General features: G+C 37.8%; 1 protein-coding gene across 7 annotated transcripts in view; it reads right to left on the reverse strand.

The window, feature by feature from the left end:
- Positions 1-5,277: 5,277 nt before the first annotated feature.
- Positions 5,278-24,143, reverse strand: part of tet3 (tet methylcytosine dioxygenase 3) — a 368,466-nt gene continuing 349,600 nt past the window's right edge. For all 7 annotated transcript variants that reach the window (XM_043681513.1, XM_043681517.1, XM_043681514.1 and 4 more), the window contains one exon: positions 5,278-12,329. In XM_043681513.1, coding sequence (XP_043537448.1) covers positions 10,489-12,329 — 1,841 coding nt within the window. In that variant the 3' untranslated portion in view covers positions 5,278-10,488. The remainder of the gene's footprint in view (positions 12,330-24,143) is intronic.

The following is a 24,143-nucleotide window of genomic DNA, read 5'->3' on the forward strand; positions in this document are numbered from 1 at the left end:
GAGTGCCACAACACAATGGGATCTGGGTGTCCTTGTATATGAAACACAGATGTTAACTTTGTTAAGGTAATAGTTAGGAAAACAGAGAACGTTTGACTTAATTGGCTTAGAGTATAAAAGTCAGAAAATATTGCTCCAAAACCACGAATGAAAAAAAAACTGGACAAAGCTGAACCATTTCTGGAATATGCATATAAAGTTTTGATTTCCTTATTTAGGAAAGTGTATATGTGGAGGCAATTGAGGGAAAGTTAATGAGGGTCATTGCTCGGATAATTAGTATGTCTTTTGGGGAAACGTAGAGTGCATTAGGCCTTTACTCACGGGAGTTTGGAAGGCATGATTTGGAGGTGCTGGTGTTGGACTGGGGGGGGGTGGGGACAACGTTAAAAATCAACATTAGAGTGGTGCTGGAAATGCACAGCAGGTCAGGCAGTATTTGAGGAGCAGGAAACTCAATGTTTTGGGCAGGAGCTCTTCATCAGAAATGAAGGGCTCCTGCCGGAAACGTCGATTTTCCTGCTCCTCGGATGCTGCCTAACCTGCTGTACATTTCCAGCACCACTCTAATCTTGGCTCTAATCTCCAGCATATGCAGTCCTCAATTTCGCCCAAGGTTAAAAATCACAAACAGGTGGTTGAAGAAGCAGCGTTTTGAAAGCTAGTGCTTCCAAATAAACCTGTTGGACTATAACTTGGTGTTATGTGATTTTTGAGTTTGGAGAACGAGAGATGATTTTCTTGAAATTTCTGCAGGAATTGACAAGATGAATGCTGAATAGATATATTCTCCCATGAGGGATCTAGAACTAGGAGGCAATTTTCAGAAGACACAGTCACTCATTTAAGAGGGAGAAGAGAATGTACTTTGAGAAGAAATTCTGTAAAACCTTGGAATTCTCCAGATGGGCACTAAATCATTTAATATATTCAAGGGGCTGAGACCAAGATCAGCTCAGCCATGATTTTATTGAATGGCAGAGAAGGGTTGAGGAGTCATATAACCTTGTCCTGCCTCAATTCTTTTATTTTTTAGCTGATCAGATAGCTCTTAAACTAAGAGTGGATTCTTCAGTTCCTTGACATAACATAAAAGCTCTCAAAATGTCAACATTGAAATATTAATAGAAAGGGATTAAATCAAATTTTAAAAACAGATCATGCATGGCTGAAATGTAGATAATCCTGATTTTTTCTTTCATTTTCAAAGGCAAACAATGTATCAGTGGTGTCAACTAATGATGTGTTAAATAATAATTGTGGTCTTGTCCAAATACCTCAATACAATTTTGAGTCTCACAAATGTTAACAAAAGTCAAAGCTTTGAGTGCAAAAAATAAATATAAAATTTATTAAAACACCCACAATATTTCAAAATGATCATGAAGAATACATTTACAAGGAAGTTCTTGCAAACAACCTTTTTGTATACAATACAGTACAAATTAAAAAGAATCCTAGTCTTGAATCAGAGCCTTAATAATACAATTATAGACCACTGAATAAGACCATTGAAAAAGAATTCAAAGAAAATTAAAGAATAAATCAACCCAAAATAAAACTTTCAGCAAAATATTTACTGTACTAATATCTGCAGTAAGGTACATAAGATCCTATTCCATTTGGACTTTTTAAATGCTACTTTCATCCATTAAACTGCAAACTTCATTTCAAGTAGCGGACAGTGACATTTCCAAAGAAAGTTTCAAGTATGGGTTACAAGTCAACCTCTTGAATCTGAGGAACTTGTCATACAGTATGTATAACATTTTTATGGTCAACAATTGAATACAAAGAAACAAATTTGAACAATATTTTCCTATTGTTTTATACTTTCATGATCATCTTTTCTCACCCCTAATTCCTTAAATACATTACAAAATAATAAAAAAGACAATAGGCTTTAGAACATTATACACTACTGCTTTGACATAATGTACAAAGTTTTTTTTAGTTAACCAAAGCATCAGAATAAGCTTATTTGTCACACTTACAACATGAACAGAAGTATTGTAAGCCAAAAATAAAATCCCTGAAAGATGTATGATAAAATAAACAGAGATGGCATACCGATACATCGCAGTTAAAAGTATCCCTGATGTCAGAGTGGAAAGTAAAGTTAAATTAGACCACACAATAGTCTATGTTTTATTTTCTTTAGGCAACTATTCAAATTAGTTTGGGATATTAACATCATACTTCTTTCAACATAAAGCAAATTAAAAGAAGCACAGAACTGAATATGTTTGCACCATTTTAAATATAGATTTTCAATCAAACATATCAAAATGACTTTGAATTGACTGTGCAAGATTTACAGCAGTGGTTGTGCCATAAAAGTTAAACTGCAGCATTCTTAATTATAATTATTTACAGCCAACTGCAGGTGAACTCAAAAGAAACAGCTCATTGTCTAGTTTTAAAGAGTTGTCTTCCATTTATTTGCCATAAGGCAAAAATTAAATCTACAAGATGATAACTGTCTCACAGCTTTGCTGCATTAAACAATTAGTAATTATGAAGCAGAATTTGAAATCATGAGGGCAATGTTTCAATTATGTTAGATATTCCAGGTTCTTAAAACATTTCTACTAAGACATAAAATACATGTACTCAAGACTGAGGCTCAAGTCCAAAACCCTGGTTACTACTCAATCTTGTTCTGTTAAGATGATTTTGATCTCAGGGCTATAAGAAAACAATGGTTAGCAAGTGCCTGAAGATGCATCACAAGTTTATTTTTACCTGTCCAATGCAAAAACAACCCTACTCTGACGACGTCTGTGGAATACCTATACTTGCATTGTCCAAAGGTATTCAAAGTAGCAATGGTTTCCTAAGTCCATATTTTCCATAAAAAATTAAACAGGTCAAAGCCATATTTTCCACTCAGGAATAAACTGTTCTTTACAGAGAAGCTTATAGCCCTGAGCTCTTCAAAAACTTTAACTGACAATTATAATCCAAAAAGTAATAATATACAGCTTCCAGCAACAAAATTTGAATTAAATACAAATATTTAATCTTAGGAAGTGACATCTTTCATGACAAAGTGCAACACTTATTCATTTGTTTCAGGCCTATTAAAAGTATACTTTTCAGTTGTAAGCATTGTCTCAATTTGGCAAGAGTTCAGTTAAAAATGTTTTATGGAAATTTTGAGCTTGTTTCAAATTTGCCTTTCAAGTTAAATGGAAGACACACTCTTTAAAACTATAAATTATTGGTGTTTGGTCAAATATCCTGTTTAAAGGAACAAATTCATTTTCAAAACATATCACATTGAAATTCAGATTTAAGTACTGTTCCGACTGATTTTATTGTAAACAAGTGAAATATGGAATCCCATACTAATTTGCTTGTTATTCACCACCAATTATTGGCAAAAATCATTTCAGCTTTTTATTCATATTTTCCACACTTGGTATCCTTGCCAGTACAGATAAATTATAAAAGATATGAAAGCCAAATCACTAAAAGGAAAGCAGAGTAATTTTCTCTTTACAAGAATATACAAAGTGTACAACATAGTAGCTCACTGGAACTGCAACCCTTGCAATGTCCTTCCACCAACCACATGATTAATAGGATATTTTTACATCAAAAAGGTGCTTGCTGATTTACATGCTGCAAGGATCTGAGGCAATCTTGGAATACTGGCAAGCCATTAGGAATTTACAATTTCCACAAATAAAGATAAGTATATACATTAGCTCCTTGATGTAACATTCAGTTGAGCAGGGCAACTGAAAATGTGTAAATCATTTCTATGTTCTTCCATAATAGAGAAAGGACGATACCTCCTCCAAAATCACCCAAAAAAAGTAACACAATTGCAGTGTTTTGATGTGTTTAAAGGTGTCTCTATATTACATCGTTGACATCATTAAGCATTTTTGTTTTGCAGCAAGTTGCAATGGAGTCAGAACCTGAACTGACTTCAGAAGTAACATTGAAACCATCCCTGAACTCCACAGCCAGCCCTGACAGGCAGTTGTCTCACACAGCTTGCTTTGGACACCATTAAATTCAGGTGTATTAAACTGCCATAAAAAAAATGGCTCAAAGGTCCATTGAACCAGCTGAGTTTCTTACCTGAAGTAAACTTAAATGCTTAGAAAATACAGGTGTTACCTGTATTTACTGTTAAAAGTAGAGCTCTGTGAATGCACTTACTTTTTCAACAGGGATAATGAAATTTGAGCCAGATGGCAGAGTGTGAATACTGCCTGGTCTGAAATGCAGTTATCATTGTCAAAAGCATAAGTCACTTTTTCTGATATTTAAGATGAGGAGGTGCTGGTATTGGACTGGGGTGGACTAAGTTAAAAATCACAGAACACCAAATTATAGTCCAACAGGTTCATTTGGAGGTAGTAGCTTTCGGAGCACTGGTCCTTCGTAAGGTAGCGAAAGGAGCAGCGCTCCAAAAACTACTTCTTCCAAATGGTCCTGTTGGACTATAATCTGGTGTTGTGAGATTTTTAACTCTGATATTTAAAACATGTCAATTGTGCTAATATCTGAGGATATTCCTGCTCAAGATAATTCCATTTGAAAGCTGGATGTCATTGTGTTAATTGTTATTTGGTCTGCATGGGTTGCAGCAGATAAAATTCAAATGCAACAGTGTACACAGTGTAGTTTATTACTGTGTTTCCAGACCATTTTCCCTAATATAATCTGCAAGATGAGGGAATATGAAAGACTGCTCAGTCACCCACCAGCTCCTAACAAGGATGCAAAAGCCCTGACTCCCAGCCAAGTCTTTTGTCATTCTGAGCAAGAAATGTATATCTAAGCAATACAATGTTCTGAAGTCAACCCTAGGAGTGGCTCTAATGCAACAAAAATGGAATATTTTACCCGTGAATCTTTAAAATTTAGCATCTGTGTGGGAATACCCACGTTACTTTTTCCTATTTACCTATTGAAAAATGTACCCTCTTGCCTGTAAAGGAAATGCATAAATACATTCTGCCAGAAAAACAGAGTTATAAAAGTGAAGAAAGCATGCCCAATTTTGTCGGTTTTGAAAATACAGTTTTTTTGAAAGCCATGCTTATTTGCATCTGAACTGCAAGATTGCCCTAATGTTAGAAGTTATACAAGGAATGTAGAAAACACATATTCCTGGGTTTTAGGACAAGGAAGTCACCAAACAGAATCCATATTTCTGTACAACCAAAACACAAACATTTATTAAAAAAAGGGGGAGGAACACCTGACTGGACAAATTGAATAGCACCTCAAATAAAACAAAAGAAAATATAAAAGCAATTTGAAAGAAGTTTAAAACATACTTCATATTTACAAATACTGATATACAAAATAAAGCCACATGGATAAAGCATAAATTTATGCCAACATTTGAGCACAGGCAATGCAAGCATGTTGCTTCAGAATGGGTAACAAAAGCTAACATCTTTGTCATTGAAAAAACCAGAAATGCTGTATGAAGCTGAGCTGCCTTAAATCATTTTACGATAAGAAGGTTGCACCAAAAATACACACATTTAACATACTTCCTCGAAGAAGTCACATTTTCTACACAAAACTTCTGTTTAACGAATTGTGAACATTTTCTGTCACCACGCATAATTGAGTGCGGTGTGAGTCTCCACTGATAACAATAGTTGCGAAGTATTGATAAATGTCTCCTTAAACTAAATTGAGGCTGTAATGTAAGGATTTTTTGAATAAATTTTCTTTCTGACAAGAAATTTATGTTGTGACACTGGAAATATTTTAACTCCAAATTAAATTTCTAATCTTGGAAAGTGTGTGAATATTACATTGACCACTGCAGCACTTTATTGAAGATTTTTGTAGCACCTTTCAGCAGGTCATATTATAAATGATTCTCAAAGTCTGTTTCACTGATTCATGTTCAGCAGAAAATATAGTTCAATTGGTTTTGTGCTTTTTTACTGCCAAGCTATTTTTGAATGTCTGTTGACAACATTGCTGAGTTTAATATTCAATATTTTTCCAGACTTAAGTGAGGACTATCTCTTTAAATAATGCCAGGACTCAATGGCAATGTTAAATGCCATTCTATTTGATGAGCTGATGGCTAGTGGAATTTCAATGTTGGCAATCAGCATTCTATCACGAGATAAGGTTTACTTGCACAATGTGCAAATTAAAGATTTCGGAATCCCAAATCATTTTCTTTCTACATTATGTTCTAAAGAAATGATTTACTTCAATGTGTTTAAATCTAATTCATCACTATCTGTTTGGGTCTGACATTAGATATTGATTTGAAGAGCTGGTCCTTATTTTCTTCTTGCAAATATGTTTGTGACATATGTTTTGTTGTCTGGAGAGTAAAAATAGCAGTTTATCATTCCTGCCACAGCAAAGTTGCATGCAAGTGATGTAATGATGCATTTTAATCTGATTTCACCAAAAGATTATACATAAATAATTCATTGCAAGTTTTTTTTCCCTTGAAAATAATTCCCTTTAAAACATGAGGATCATTTATTCTCATGATTCTTTGATTTTAATTCATTCTGGTTGGTTTACTTATCTATTTTAGAGGTTTCAACATTGCATTTGACATTTGATGAGGGAATTATCACATGAAAGAATTTAAAAGATCTGCTGCTAGAAATTTAGTTTTGAGGCTTAAGTAGTTTACTGATATTCACTGAATGAGGCTCAAAGCCAAATTCTGATCTTAGCTTTCTTTTTTCAAGAATTTTTGATTTTCACAGTACAATGGATTTTAATGAGCAGCTTTCACTTCTGTTTTGTACAAAACCTAATGTGACATTTGCATTGAAATTTTATCAGTGACAATATATTTGTCAGTGACAAATTTGCTCAACTCAGATCATTTGAGATTCGAAAGCAAATACTGTACTTCTCTACAATTAACCAGCAAAAATACAAGTAGCATGTTAGTGGTATTTAGCCACATTAAGTTATGAATCAGTAAGAAATGCTATCCTGCATTTAATTCAAGTTATGTCAGGCTGTTACAGTGAGTAAATATTGCTGGTATTTCACATTTAATTATTTATTTTAGCACCCTTTAGTGTTTGCATGTATAGAAATAATGCCTGAGGTTTAATTTCAGGAATTAAAATTACCTGTTGTTCAGGAGAGCTTTTACACTGCACTTTTAGTAACAAGGGGAATAGATTCTTATAAACCGCAATCTTTTATAGATTGGCCTAAGTACATTCGGGGTAAGGGGAAAAGTTCGCATTATTCTTGAAACATTGCTGCAATTTGGCATGCAGGAGTGCAATAACATTTCAAACAATCCTTTCAGTACTACATTTTTGTGTATCAAGCTGATCAGTTGTTTTTTAATAGCTTATTTGATAGCTGATACACGGACAGTTTATTGAAATCTCAAATAAGGATCATGTGTTTTGAACATCAGCTCTTGAAAAAAATCTCTTCCTCAGTTCAGAGCAGAGTTGCTAAAATGAGCACTGTATGGAAAAGGATTAAGTTACCTGCAGGGTGGTAAATGCCTGGAGGATAATTGGCTATATTAGTCCTGCTCTGTCAAAGCACTCATCTTTCACACAGTCTTGTGAAACATAGCAACATTTTGCGATAAAAGTGATGAAATGAGGGCAAAAAGCTAATAATTTGGTCATTCTATTTTATATGGTGGAATCAATCCAACCTTGAATGGAATAATATAATTAATGATGCAAACAATGAATGTGTTTCAAAATAAGCTTTCATTAATGGTCTTATAACACCATTATTGCCTGAAAAGCTTTAGGAATTACTTTCCGAACATGGCAAATGTTAGTATAATCCTCATAAGATTAACGTGTTCAGAAACCTGTTCAGAAAACACATTCAGTTGTTGAACAAATTTAAGATCTGAGGTAATTTAAGAATGGTGTCTGTGACATGTGAACTATAATATAATTTAGACCAATATTTCTATTGATGGTAGAATCCAAACTATGAATCTTCAGTATATCATGTAAATATTTGATTAAATAGTCAGATTGGGGAATATGATGTCCAGCTAATAATATGCATTTGAATATTGTTTATCCAATATTGGAATGACTTTAAACTTTGTATTGGGATAGAAATAAGGCTTAAATTTTGTTCATCAGTTGGCTTGTTGACTTTGGACATTAGACGCAAAATAATCAAGGAAGGCACATGAATCCATTTGAATCAAACCCCACCAAAATTGAAATATTTATAGTTCTTTCTGTGGAGGATAGAGGGCAATATGCCTGAGGAACAGTAGATCTTTATTACATTTCCTTTTATACTTGAAATTAAGATTGAATTAACTTGCATTGTGATGTACACAATTGATTTTTTTTTAAAATTGCTGTACTTTCTGATGTATGTCAAACATTACATTGGATGTACATTTGTATACTGTCGATGGAATAGAGAAAGAAAAGTGCCATTTTTAAACTGTACAGCCAATTCCTCAAAACTGAACAAAAGCTCAGCGGAGGAAATTTGGTCAAAAATATTAAGTTTTTATACAAAAATCAGTAGATCTATTTTCATGCAAGTAATTCAATACCCCACTTTAGAAACTCATATTAAATAAAACATGCATTTTAAAATGTGAAACTGGATAAATACCGACTGATTGCAAGGTGAAACAAGTGTTAAGTATAGTAAGCCTGGATCATAAAACACTCCTTATTTCTACATCTGCTTTAGAAATACTGTAGGTTGGATTGATAACTGTGTAAATTAAGCAGTTACAAATTGTGATTTATGCATCAAATTTGACATCACTATGCTTGCTTCAATGTGGCAAAATAACTGGTACTTTAAATGAGCTATTTAAATAATGGTTTCTAATCAAAATAAGTATTTCAGCAATCCCAAAAATTAACTCGAGTTACTTTTTTGGTTTTAATCAGTGTCAAAACATGAGTAGTTTCAAGAACCAATTTACTAACTGATTATTTATTATTAATGTCTAAACATGGTTTTGGAAGATTAGGGGAAAAATGTAGGAAGGTGGAGAAATATTTTGCTAAAAATTCTGCAGCTATTTACAGTAGTTCTCCCAATAATTATCTGTTAAATAAACTACTTCAAGTTGTCATTTTAAAATCAATGTGAAAGTGCTTTAAAATGTTTTTAATATATTTACAGTTTAAAATTGGAGGATATAGGATGCAGGTGAAATACACAACCTGCTGTTCTTTTTATACCAATGTGTAAAAATGAGGAAAACAACAAAAATCAACTCAACTGTCATGCGAATCCCAGCAATCTGAATAGGCACCTGAATGCAGTTCTAATAACAACAAAATAGTGACAGGCATACCTTTTAGACTGGCGGTACATTGTCATCATAGTAAACCCTATATTTAGTAATTGAGTGAAGCAGAATATGTATCTTTAGTACATTTGAAGCTCTAAAAATTTTAGTTTGCTTGACAGAAGACACAAATTTGGTAATCAATGGTACAGTTCTGTTGTTGCATCTATGATTTAGTCTAAATTTACAATATTCTCAAATAGTTTTATTTTAATTGCAGTTGCAATAAAAGAAAACAATTTTGTTAATGTGGTTACCTAATCAATCTTTGTTTGCACTGGTACAGCTGAGACAGAAAAACGGCTGCTCACAAATTGAGATAACGAAAGTACAGGTTCTACTGCAATTACAAGTTAGATGATTTGTGAAACACAACTGGATGATCAATCATAAAATGACGTCAGGATTATCAATTAAGCTTGCCTTAATTAGTACATTAGATGTACTGTAAATTTCTTTTTTCAATGAAATGAGATGTTATGAAAATTGTAAAAACAATGAGCTGGAGGAGCACCATGATAGTAATTGCCATATAGTCTACCTCTGAACGGCACAATGGGAATTTTTTTTACATATAAGTGCATGTGTTTGATGCTTCAATTGAAACATCAGGCTAATAAGGTTTAGAGCACCAACAAGCCAGGCCAGCGAAATACATTTACAAATTTAAGTTGCTGGGCTAAGGGTTGTGTCGATGATTTTTATTGTTGTGACTAAAAAATGAACTCTGTGCTGTAAACTTATTCTTTTTAAAAGCACCAATTTCTTTTAGTTTTGCTTCAGATGATGCCCTACACATATAATTCAACAGGTCAAGATGTTATTATCTGTCAGAATTAACCTGGCCCTGAAGTAGTAGCTGCTTCTCTAACAAATGATTATTTTTTGAACAACATAGACAACAAAAGGTGTACAATAAATACTATTCTTCTAATTTGACATAGAAAGTTTTCTTTTTACCCCTCAGTATGATGGGCAATTATAAGTTCAAAAACATGTAGATATATAAATTAGATTACTAAAACTGGAAATTTTCAATTGTAATTAAAATTCTTTGCTCAGAGTGCAGCTTTCGAGATGATTTGCACTTGAGTGGAATTTCCCCTCTACAGTATATTCATCAGAGGAAAGCACCGCAACCAGCAACAGAAACAGCTGCTGTAGTGAGGTAAAATGGCCGCAAGGTTGTACATATCTCAAATCCAGCGGTTGTAGGGTCCTGTTACCTGGGTATAGGCATATGAAGACACAGTGATAACAGTGTTTGTTGTGATGGTCATAGCCTGACGTGTGGGAAAGTAGTCTTTTTTGTCATGTTCAATATCTGCAGTTGGTGCACTGCCCCACTTGCGTTTTTTCCCAAGAAGCTTGGTGTTTACCAGTGGCAAACCTAATCTTGCTGCTTCTTCCTGTCTTTGTTTTGCTCTTTCTGCAAGAATTTTCATCTTTGCTTCCCAGAGAGCTAAGCCGTGGTTTGGCTGATTTAAGTTCTTATGCTGGTAGAACACAAGCGATATCCGTGTGGGGTGACACCGGTTTGGTTTTTTTAATGGAGTCGTGGCATGAAGCTCTCTTCTGGCACATTCAATTAAAATAGAACCATGAGCTGGTGCCACAGCAACTCCACCAATGTTCCCATCCAAAAAATTATGTTCACTGTCAGACCAAACTTCCTCTTCTTCCTCTTTAACATTCTCAGGAGGCAAATCTTCCATGCTTTCATTCATGCAGTAAGGATCCCACAGTTGTTCCTGTAGGTCTGCACTCTGTAATACTGACTTATTTTCATTTACTTTGTAAAGATCCCACTGCTTGCCTTCCAAATTTGTGCTGGGTAACATCGTTCCATTTTCACCCCATACTTTCTCATGCGGGTTTATGCTGGATACGGAGGGCTTACTGTTACTTATTTTATACAAATCCCATGGTTTATCTTGTAGACTAGGTCCTGATATAATTGACAAGTTGTTCTGTATTTTCACAGGTTCCCATAATTTGTCTTTAAGATTCACATTAGATGAGATTGAGGGTGGTGATCTGGTTTCACCTGTTTTGAATGAATCCCACATTGTTTCCTGGAGATTTGCACTTTGCACTGGTGGTGCACTTCTGCTATCTGTAAGCAAATTCCAAGGCTTTTCTTGCATATTTGTTGCAGGTATTCCTGTTGCATTCCTATTCAATGTTGTCGAATTCCATTTTTCATGAACATTTGTGTTAATTAAGTTGGCATTATCAGTAGGATTGAATAAGCCCCATGTTTTTTCATGACCAGATGTTCCAGCTGATATTAAACTACCATTTGGTTTAAACATATCCCATGATTTTCTTTGATGGGCTATGTTAGGTGGCATTTGTAGAGGAGAAAAGGTACTGCTTACTGCATGGACATTCATAGATATCCCACGACAGGATTGTGAATAGGAAACAGAGTCATCTGGCTCTTGCTTGATAAATCGATTGACACTGTTTGCATTTTGTGGAACTCTTTTGACTTCCTCAGGTATTTGATGTGATTGATTGGATGTTGTAGATAACGATGTTTGAGAAACTAATCCTGATCCTCCTTGGAACATGGGTTGATGATTCTGCTTTGGTGTCATCTCCGCAGCCTGTTCGGAGCAATCAATCCTGTTACTTCTGAGGGCAAGATTGAAATTAGCACACAGCTCCTGTACATCAGGCTTCTTCTCAAAGCTGTTTCCTGAGAAACTCCCTGGTCTTGTATCATTTCTGCCATAGTTAAGGAATGATGTGGGAAATAATTGGTCACTTGTATAACCATAATATCCATATGAGAATGAATACCTTGGATGAAAATTGTTAATGGAAGGCAGGGTTGGCCTTGCATAGTAAGAATGATAAGGATAGACATTTCCCAGACTGTAAGCGTTGGAGGGTCTACAGCTACCAAGCACTGTGTAACTCTCAACAACTGAATTTCCACTGTGTTTGTAGGAATTGTAGTGATCTTGCGGTTCTATTTTGATTGAAGGTGTAATGTGATGTTGGGGTGTTGCAGTTGCCATTGTCATATCTGGAATATAAGAAAAAGCAAGATGCACTAGAATCATTGGTAACTCATGCAGCCAATTTTAAATGCCAAAACTAATCTATCTCATGTAACCACTGCAGTTATGACACAGTAGACATAATTACTTTTATTTATTATCAAAAATTTAATTTAAAATTGAAAAGAAAGCACAAAATAAGAGCATAAACAAAGTTTATCAAAAAGGCTTTCAACACTATTAATCCCTTCGAGACTGATTACTAAACTTAGTGATCTTGGACTAAGCCCCACTCTCTGCAACTGGATCCTCAGTTTCCTGACCCACAGGCCACAGTCAAAATTGGGGACAATATTTCATTCTCACTAACACTCAGCACTAGAGCCCCCTCCCTCCCCCGGCGTGCCCCCTACTGTACTCACTGTAAATCCATGACTGCATCACCACATACCAGACTAATGCCATTTACAAGTTCGCTGATGACACCACCATAGTTGGTTGAATCTCAGATGGCGACGAAACAGACTATAGACGGGAGGTGGAAAATGGTGCACTGAGAACAAGCTAGCTCTCAATGCTGGAAAAAGCAAGGAACTCATTATTGACTTTTGGCAGGATGACACTCATGCCCCCCTACACATTAACAGCACCGAGATGGAACAAGTGGAGAGTGTCAATCTCCTGGGACTGGTTATCCACAACAAGCTTCCTTGGACTCTTCATGTGGATGCACTGGTTACAAAGGTCCAACAACGTCTTAGATTAGATTAGATTACATTACAGTGTGGAAATAGGCCCTTCGGCCCAACAAGTCCACACCGACCTGCCGAAGCGCAACCCACCCATACCCCTACATTTACCCCTTACCTAACACTACGGGCAATTTAGCATGGCCAATTCACCTGACCTGCACATCTTTGGACTGTGGGAGGAAACCGGAGCACCCGGAGGAAACCCACGCAGACACGGGGAGAACGTGCAAACTCCACACAGTCAGTCGCCTGAGGCGGGAATTGAACCCGGGTCTCTGGCGCTGTGAGGCAACAGTGCTAACCACTGTGCCACCGTCTCTTCCTCCTCAAACAGCCAAGGAAATTTGGCATGATGGCGAATACCCTTGCCAACTTATACAGGTGTACCATCGAGTGCATTCTGTCTGGATTCAAGATTGGAGACGGCTACAGAGAGTGGTGAACTCAGCCCGGACAATCACGAAGGCCAACCTCCCATCGATAGAATCCATCTACCAGGCCCGCTTGTCAAAGAAAGGCTGCCAGCATTCTCAAAGATCCATCCCACTCTCGCAATGTTTTTCTACAACCTCTACCATCGGGGAGAAAGTGCAGAAGCCTCAACACGCACGAGCTGGTTTCGTAACAGTTTCTACACTACTGTTGTTCAAATACTGAATGGAGTCACAAACTCTTAACATTCGCCTGTACCTGTGTTTTTGTTTTTACCGCTGTTTACCTATTATTTACTTATCTATGCTACTTAACTCTGTGATCTGCCTGTATTGCTCGCAGGACAAAACTTTTCACTGTGCCTCGGTACACGTGACAATAAATTCAATTCAATTCAATTTCAGAACAAGGAAAGAACTTTTAACACATTGTGCTTATATCTTTTCTACTCCATCTCACACTGCCCACAATCTGGATTGTGCAGATTATTTCAAATTTTTATCACCTTGAATTGAAATTCTCTCTCCTCAGAGCTGTTTAAAATTCACTTTTGATAAGTAAGCAAATCTAAGAGTCTCAACCAAATCATTCTTTACCATCTCTACTCTAGACAATGAAAAAAAGCCTTGTTTATGTAACCTCACATCATAAGGTGACATTCCAATTAATCTGAGCTGTACTGTGTCCAAGGTCACTGTATGCTTTAAGTGCTATACTTCAAACTTGATTTCGTATTCCAGTTGCGATCTAACTAGGGCTATATATACAGTAGAAAATATCCTGTTCTTTATGGTCGATGTGGTAAATTAGAAGGGCTTACATTCTATTAGTCTTTGTGATGAGTTTTTTTAATGTATTGCGGTTTAGTAATCAGTGCGAGTGGCTCCTGCGTCTTCTTGGGCTTCCACTATTCCTAGATTTCAGCATTAAAATAATAGTATCCAGGTGCTCCTTAAACTTATTGAAAACATTCTACATGTGAAAAATTGTCTGTCTTCCATCTGACCAAGTTGGTTGACTTATTTAAAACTGTATTTCTGATTTCATTTGAAAAGAAATGCCACTATCTGAAGTAACAATTAAGGAACTTGCTTAGTGAAAATTTGTTTTTTTAACTTTTTGCAGAAGTAGAATTATTTGATTATGTGTTTCTTATATAAATCTGAATAATATCAAAATGAAAGGCAGCATTTATGAAATTACTGCTCCATGGATATGATTGACACAATTTGTCTAGGTCATTCAATTTCTAACAATTTTTAAAAAGAATTGAAACAACTGTTGTCAAGCAAAGTATGAAGCTGTTCTATTCATGTGAATTATTTTTCCTTCTTTTTCTTGCTTGCTTGAAAGGGAACACATGAACTAGCAATAATTTCCGATGTGTAATGATTGTAAAAGATAATCAGGTAATAGATTCAGTGAGAGGTGTTATATAAATTAATGGTCCTAAAAGGTTACCAGAGGAGGCTGCAAAAGCCATCAGCCAATCTGGGAGTCTCGGGAGAATTACAGAGTCCAGATTAAGATCGTGATCAGGTCATAAGTGCTGTCCCTTGCTCCTGATAGTCTAAGTAATTCTGTGTAACTCATCAATGTAAATTGGACCTGTTGCTATCTGAAATAAACTACCTCTTCATAGAATCATCGAATCCTTACAGTGTGGAAACAGGCCATTTGGCCCAACAAGTCCACACCAACCCTCTGAAGAGTAACCCACCCAGACCCATTTCCCTACCCTATTACTCTACATTTACTCCTGATTAATGTACCTAACCTACACATCCCTGAACACTATGGGCAATTTACCGTGACCAATTTACCTAACCTGCATACCTTTGGATTGTGTAAGGAAACTGGAGCGCCAGGAGGAAACCAACGCAGACATGAGGAGGATGTGGAAACTCCACACAGACAGTTGCCCGAGGCTGAAATTGAACCCGGGTGCCTGGCGCTGAGAGTCAGTAGTGCTAACTACTGAGTCACCGTGGTGCCGCTACTGAGCCACTGTGCTGCCTCTTGCTATTAAAAAGAGTGCGTCCTCTTGTTAAGACTCACTACCCGTTAATCCTTTACCACTGTAAACCAAATAGTACATTAGACATAGTATGGAAAGAAGGATTCGTGGCAACACTGTACCCCAACCATGAACTGGTCTTGGTTAGTTCCACAAACCTACAATGTCAGCAACATAAATTCTTAGATATAGTAGTCTACAGCAGAGAAAACGGTCCTTCAGTCCGTCAAGTCTTCACCATCAAAAATAATTACCTTGTCCAATTTTTCATCTTTAAACCTTGCATACCTTGGTATCACAAATGGACATCAAAATACTACTTAAACGTTGAGAATTTTTTTCCTTTACCACCTTTATGGTCAGTGACTTCCAGTTTTCCACCTACTTCTGGGTGAAAATATTTTTTCTTACAACTCCTCTTAGCCTTCTACCCCTTACTTTACATCTATGACCCCTGCCCATTGATCCCTCCACCAAGGGAAAATGTTCCTTCCTGTCAACCTTATCCATGCCCCTTGGTCATTTTACAAATTTCAACCATATTCTCCTTAGTCACCTTTGCTCCAAGGAAAACAAGCCCAGTCCATCCAACCTCTCTTCAGAACTAAAACTCTCCAGGCCAGGAAACAACCTGGTAAATCTTCTTTGCACCCTCTCCAGTGCTTTCACATCCCTCTTTTTAAATTCCAGAACTGTACACAATACTCGAGACTAAACAATGTTTTATACAGTTGTGTCCCTGCTTGTGAAATGTATGCGTTGGGTCATAAAGGCAAGTAAGCCACATGCCTTCTTTAGGGGAGGCAATGACGCAGTGGTATTATCACTGGACTATTAATCCAGAGACCCAGGTAATATTCTGGAGACCAAGGTTTGAATCCCACCACAGCAGATGGTGGAATTAAAATTCAATAAATATCTGGAATTAAGAATCTGACAGCAACTATAAATCTATTGGCGATTGTCAGAAAGATCCATCTGGCTCAATAATGTCCTGAGGTAGGGAAACCCACCCTTAACCTAGTCTGGCTTACATGTGACTCCAGACCCACAACAATGTGGTTGCTCCTAACGGTCCTCTGGACAATTAGGGGTGGGCAATAAGGGATGGACAATAAGTGTTGGCCCAGCCAGTGACACCCTCATCCCATGAATGAGTAAAAAGAAACACTATTTACTTGTCCTGCTACTTTAAGGGACTTGCATGTCAAGGGCCCTCCAATCCTCAGTGCTTCCCAGGCTCCTACTGTTCATCATGTATGCCCTTGCATTATTTGTCATTCCCAAATACATCAGACTAATCTGGACTGAATTCTATTTGCCACTGATCAACCCATTTTATCTCCTTTTCTATATCTGCCTGTAATCTCAGGCTATTTGCACGATTTACTACCCCACCAATTTTCTTTTTAATCATCCTTCAAAATATCTTTCCTATATTTACAATTAAATTATTTATGTATTATCACAAACTGCAAAGATCCCTACACTGACCCCTGTGGAACCCCATTGGACACAAAAAACAACTTGACCATAAACATTTGCTTCCTGCCACTCAGCCAAGTCTGGATCCATGAACCAAATTTCCTTCCAATGTGTGAGTTCCTACTTTTGCTATCATGCGGGACCTTGTCAAATGCCTTGATGAAGTCCAAGTCGACTACTTTGTATGTATTTTCCCTCACCTGGTCAGCTCTGTGAAAAATTCAATTAAGTTGATGAGACATGACCTCTCCTGAAGAAAACCATGCTGACTGTTCTTGATTATTGCCCACCTCTCCAAGTGTAGAGTAATTGCTTCCAATAGTTTTCCCATCCTTGAGGTTAGACTAACTGTCCTGTAGTTTCCTGATTTATCTTTGCTCCCTTTTTGAATAATAGTATCACATTAGCTGTCCTCCAGTTCTTTGGCACTTCTCCTGTAGTCAGGGAAGAATTGAAAATTATTGCCAATGCCCTTGCTATTTCCGCCCTTGCCTCACTCAAAATCTTGGAACATATTTCACCTGACTCAGGAGATTTACCTACTTTTAAGCCTCCCAGACTACTCAAAAGCTCCTCTCTGTCTATGCTAACTTCTTAAAGTATGTCACAAGCCCTCTCCCTGATTTCTATACCTACATCCTGTAAGGCAAAAATAAAGCAACAAATGCAGGAATCATAATTGATTAATTAGTTTGATGAATAAGGACATTAGAATTATTATATTGGACAAACTTGCTTTGATGCATTTGGTTCATTTGAGAATCTGATAATCCATGAAATGAGTATTATAGATTTGATCTATAATAGATCATTGTTGATGAGGAGTGACAGTCGGCAGTGATTCAATTTTCTGATAAAATGAACCAAACTGAGTTTGGATAAGAGATGAATTTGGATAATGTGATGCCACAAACTGGACATAATAGTCTTTTTTTTTTAAAAGGTTCACCATAATTCCTTTACTTTTGTCCTCATTTATAAAACCCAGGATCCTATCTGTCTCAATGTCCATTCTTTTAATCAGCTCTGTCATCATCGAAGATTTATGGACAGATAAGCCCTGCTGTTGCACTTCTTTGAGAATTGCATCCTTTATTTTGCATTAATGCTCCTTTTTCTCTCTAATGTAATGTACAACTTCACATTTCCCTCCATTAAATTTCATCTGCCACATGTTTATTCATTCCACATGACCTAACTGTCTTCCTCACAGTTCAAAATGCTTCCAAGTGTGTGTCATCAGAAAATTTCAAAATCTTGCCTGAAGCACCCAAGTCAAGGCTCTGAAAAAAGATCAAGAAAAGCAGTAATCCCAGGACCAACCTATATCGCCCTCCAGTCTGAAAACTATCATTTACACTACTTTGTTTCCTGCCACACAACCAACTTCACATCTTTGCTGCCACTGTCCCTTTTATTCCACATGCAGGGTGGTTTTCACACACAGGGTGGTGGGCTTTTGGAATGCGTTGCCAGCAGAGGTGGTAGAGGCAGGCACTGTAGATTCATTTAAGATGCATCTGGACAAATGCATGAGTAGGTGGGGAGCAGAGGGATATAGATGCTTAGGAATTGACTGACAGATTTAAGCACTTGGATCGGCTCAGGCTTGGAGGGCCAAAGGGCCTGTACCTGGGCTGTAAATTTTCTTTGTTTATGCTTTGACTTTATTAACAAACCTGTTATGTGACACCTCATCACATTCCTTTTGGAAGCTGACGTACACCACATAATCACAAAAAAAACTGTTAAATTAATTAAACTAATTTCCTCTCAAAAAATCCATATACTTATTCTATTTATCCAAGTGATTAATAATTCTACAGCTTATCATGCCTAAAAGCTTACCACAGAGTTAAATTGAGCCTGTTGTCTCTGGGCCTATTCAGGCAAATCAGTTGATACTAAGGCTTGGAAACCATTTGAAAATGGGCTGGGGCTTCAGCAACATATCTAGTCTACCAATGTATTGAATCAGTCATGTTAACAGTAAATGATTGTTGAATAAAGATTGCAGGCCTTGGCAAGATTTTAAAATTTCAGCAGGTCAGGCAGCATCCAAGGAGCAGGAAAATCGATGTTAGGAAGGGCTGATGAAGGGCTCCTGCCCAACCTGCTGTGCTTTTCCAGCACTAGATTAGATTAGACTACTTATAGTGTGGAAACAGGCCCTTTGGCCCAACAAGTCCACACCGACCCTCCGAACGGCAACCCATCCAGACCCATTCCCCTCTTCACCTAACACTACAGGCAATTTAACACAGCCAATTCACCTAGCCTGCACGTTTTTGGACTAGGGGAGGAAACCAGAGCATCCGGAGGAAACCCACGCAGACACGGGGAGAATGTGCAAACTCCACACCGACAGTTGCCTGAGGTGGGAATTGAATCTGGGTCTCTGGCGCTGTGAGGCAGCAGTGCTAACCACTGTGCCACCGTGCCGCCCCATTTTTTTTTTAGAATATGACTCTAATTTATACTACTCTAATTTTGACTCTTATCTCCAGCATCTGCAGTACCCACTTTCACCAAAGGTTTTAAAATTTGTTTGGAATAACCCCACATCTCCCTCAGTGCTTGAGTTGTATATTTTTTTGCACTTAAGAGGAACAAAAAATGATTGATCTAAGACTCAACCCTTTAATTTTGCAATTTGCAAATCCTTAACCAACACTCTGCCTTCTATTAATTAGCCAATTCTCTATTCATGCTGATACATTATCTCCTAAACCGAACAATACCAGGTTATATTCCAACAGGTTTATTTGGAAACACTAGCTTTTGGAGTGCTGCTCCTTCATCACAACTACCTGATGAAGGAGCAGCACTCCGAAAGCTAGTGTTTCCAAATAAACCTGTTGGTCTATAACCTGCTGTTGTGTGATTTTTAACTTTGTACACCCAGTCCAACACCAGTATCTCCAAATCGTATCTCCTAACGACAGGGTTTTATAAAATAACTTAATAAGTAGTATCATATCAAATGTCCTCTGGAAATCCAAATTTATTGCATTCAATTACATACAAATATGTTACACTTCCATCTATCCTTTGATCCATCTTACTTGTTACCTGCTCAAAGAATTCTAATAAATTTGTCAGGCATAATGCTGACTGTGCTTGATCATATTATGTAATTCTAAATGCTCTGTGATTAAATTTTTGGAACAGTTACCAACATTTTCCCAATAACAGATGTTAAGCTAACTGGCCTAAAGATTCTTGTTTATTTTTGTTTGCTTCCTTTGTACATAAAGGTGTTACTTTGGCAGTTTTCCATAATCTAAGGCTTCTTGGACTATGACCACCAGTATATCTACTATCTCTGTGGCTAGTCCATCTAATATCCTAGGATGTACCCCACGAGGCTTAGTGTTTTGTCTGCTTGTTTGGGTTTGTTGCTGAGAAATCAGCGGACTGTATTCATTGGGTACCCATTCTTTTTTGAATATACGGTATGGGTGATTTTCCTTTGCTCTGCATAGTTTCTCTGTGCTGCAGTGTGTGTTGGCTCATTGAAATAATGTTCTGATGCAGCTTCGTTTATGGGTGTTGGGGATGATGGCATCTGTAGTTCAATATTTGGTCCGTATGTGTTGTTTTCCCGTAGACGCTGGTTTGAAGTTCCCCATTGGCTGTTCGCTCTACTGTGACATCGAGGAATGGCAGTTTGTTGTTGTTTTCCTCCTCTTTCGTGAATTTTATGCCAGTAAGGGTATTATTGATGGTCTTGAAGGTTTCCTCTAATTTGTTTTGTTTAGTGATGACAAAGGTGTCATCCATTTGTCGGACCCAAATCAGTGTATTCAAAAAGAATAGGTACCCAAAGAAAACTTACAATGATATGAGGCAGCAGCTGACTCTGATAAAGTGGAAACTCACTTAACAGGATGACAGTGGATAAGCAATGGTAAATATTTAAAAAGCGCATGCAACAATTGTTCAATCCTGTCTTTTTGAAAATGTATTCATTTTGTGGGATGTGGGTGTCACTGGCTGGCCAGCATTTATTGCCCGTTCCTAGTTGCACTTACGAAGGTGGTGGTGAGTGACCCTTTTGAACCGCGATGGTCCATTTGCTGTGTGTTGACCCACAATGTCATTAGGGAGGGAACTCCAGGATTTTGTCCCAGCAACAATGAAGGAAGGGTGATATATTTCCAAGTCAGGATGGTGAGTAGCTTGGAAGAGAACTTGAAGCTGGTGGTGTTCCCATAAATCTGCTGCCCATGTCCTTTCAGATGGAGATGGTCGTGGATTTGGAAGGTGCTTTCTGAGAATCTTTCTTGAATTTCTGCTGTGCATCTTGTAGATAGCACACACTGCTGTGACTGAGCGTCAATGGTGAAGGAGGTGGATGCTTATGGATGCAGGGCCAATCAAGCGGGCTGCTTTGTCCTGGATCGTGTCAAGCTTAGAGTGTTTTTGGGACTGCATGCATCCACGCAAGTGGGAAGTATTCCATCACACTCCTGACTTGTGCCTTATCGACGGTGGACAGGTTTTGGCGATGGAGGTGGTGAGTTATTCACCGCAGTATTCCGAGCCTCTGACCTGCTCTTATGGCCACTTCATTTATGTGGTGAGTCCAGTTGAGTATCTGATCAATAATACCTCCCAGGATGTTGATTGTGGGGGGTTCAGTGATGGTAACACAATGAATGTCAAAGGGCAGTGGTTTGATTGTCTCTTATTGTGAGGGTCATAGCCTGGCATGTGTGTGGCATGAATGTTACTTGCTACTTGTCCACCCAAGCATAGATATTGTCCAAATCCTGTGCATTTGGACACAGACGGCTTCAGTTTCTGAGTCGTCGTTAATAGTGTTGAACATCGATGATTGCACAATGAACATCTCCACCTCCAATCTTTTGATGGAGGGAAGGTCATTGATGAAGCAGCTGAAGATGGTTGGGCCTAGGACACTACCCGGAGGAACTCCTGCAGAGATATCCTGGAGCTGAGATGACTGAGCTCCAACAACCACGACCATCTTCCTATGTGTCAGGTATGACTCTAACCACTGGAGAGTTTCCCCTGATACCCACTGATTCCAATTTTACTAGGGCTCCGTGATGCCACAGTTGGTCAAATGCAGCTTGATATCAAGAACTGTCACTCTCAACTTGCCTCTAGAATTCCACTTTTTTGTCCATGTTTGAACCAAGGCTGTAATGAGATCAGGAGCTGAGTGGCCCTGGTGGAACCCAAACTGGGCCTCACTGAGTAGATTATTGCTGAGCAGGTGCTGTTTGATAGCACTGTTATTGACATCTTCCATCATTTTACTGATGATCAAGAGTAGACTGATGGGACGGTAATTGGCCGGATTGGATTTGCCCTGCCTTTTATGTACAGGACAGATTTAGACAAATTTCCACATTGTCGGGTAATTGCCAGTGCTGTAACTGTACTGGAATAGCTTGGCTAGGGGAGCACCAAGTTCTGGAGCACAAGTCTTCAGTACTATTGCTGGAATGTTGTCAGGGTCTGTAGCCTTTGCAGTAAGCAGTGCCTCCAACTGTTTGTTGATATAACGTAGAGTGAACCGCTTTGGCTGAAGACAGGCATCTCTAATGCTAGGGACCACTAGAAGAGGCTGAGATGGAGCATCCGCTCGGCATCTCTGGCTGAAGATTGGTGTAAAAAGCTTCAGCCTTATCTTTGTCTGGCACAAAAATAAAATGGAAAAGGTAGTCTGATCATGGCTAACAAGGGAAATTAGGGATAAGATTAGAACCAAGGAAAGGCATACAAATCAGCCAAAAATGTCCAGCAAACCTGAGGAGTGGGAGCTGTTTAGATTTCAGCAAAGGAGGACAAAGCAATTGATTCAGGAGTGGGGGAAGTAAAATAAACTTGTGGGGAACATGCAAACAGATTATAAAAGTTTCCACTGGTATGTGAAGAGAAAAAGTTAAATGAAGACAAAAGTTGTTGCCTTATCGTCAGAAACAGTGGGTTATAATGGTCAACAAAGAAACAGCTGTATTTAGAAAGGTGGACCCAAATAACATCCCAAAAATGTTGAGAATGTAAGATCCAGTCAGCAGGAGGAAATGAAGAAAATCAATATTAGTAGGTTAATTGATGGGATTAGACGTTGATAAATCCCCAGAGTCCGATAATCTACATCCCAGAGAATTTAAGGAACTGATACCATCAATGGTTTACACATTGGTGATCATGTTTCAAGATTCTACCTACCATGGAACAGTTCCTACGACTGAAGGGTAACTAATGTGGCCCCACTATTTTAAAAAGGAGGTATAAGAAAACAGGGAATTATAGACTGGTTATCCTGACATCTCCAATGGGGAAAATGCTACAGTCCTTCATAAAAGATTTAAAGCAGAACACTTGGAAAACAATGAAATGATTGGACAGCATGTTTTGAGGATATAACTGGTAGAAATGATAAGGGGGAGCCAGTGGATGTAGTTTACTTAGGCTTTCAATATGGTCTCATATAAGAAACAATTAGAGTGTAAAATTAAAGAGTTTGGAATTGGTGTTTCTGTACTGACATGGATAGAGAACTGGTTGGCAGACAGAAAAACAAGGGTTAGAGATAAAAGCATCTTTTGCTGAGCGGCATGCTGTGACTAGTGGGCACAGCAACTTGGACCCCAATTATTCACAGTATACTTTACTGATTAGAACAGGGAACTAAATGTGATATCTCCAAGATGACACAAAGCTGAGTGGGAAGGTAAGCTGTGAGGAGGTTGCAGAGATGCTTCAGTGTGATTTGGCCATGTAAGTGGTTAAAGCATGGCAGAAGCAGTATGATGTGGATAAACATGAGGTTCCCATTTTGCCAGCAAAACAGGAAATAAATTATAATCTGAATGGCAATAGATTGGGAAAGGGAAAGGGAGAGGTGCAACGAGATCTTGCACACCAATCAGTCAAAGTATGCAGGTGCAGCAGGCGATGAAGGAAGCAGATGTTATGTTGGCCTTAAAAATGATAGGATTTGGATACAGGAGTGGGAATCTCTTACTGAAATTGTATAGGGCCTTGGTGAGGACATATATAGACTAACTTGATGTTATCCTTAACTTCCCTAGTTTACTATGGTTGGTTTATCCCCTTCCTCAAATCCTTCTTTCTCACTGGAATAAAGCTTTGCTGTAAGACATGAAATATTA

This window comes from Chiloscyllium plagiosum, chromosome 42 (assembly GCF_004010195.1).
Source record: "Chiloscyllium plagiosum isolate BGI_BamShark_2017 chromosome 42, ASM401019v2, whole genome shotgun sequence".
Classification (NCBI taxonomy): Eukaryota; Metazoa; Chordata; class Chondrichthyes; order Orectolobiformes; family Hemiscylliidae; genus Chiloscyllium; species Chiloscyllium plagiosum.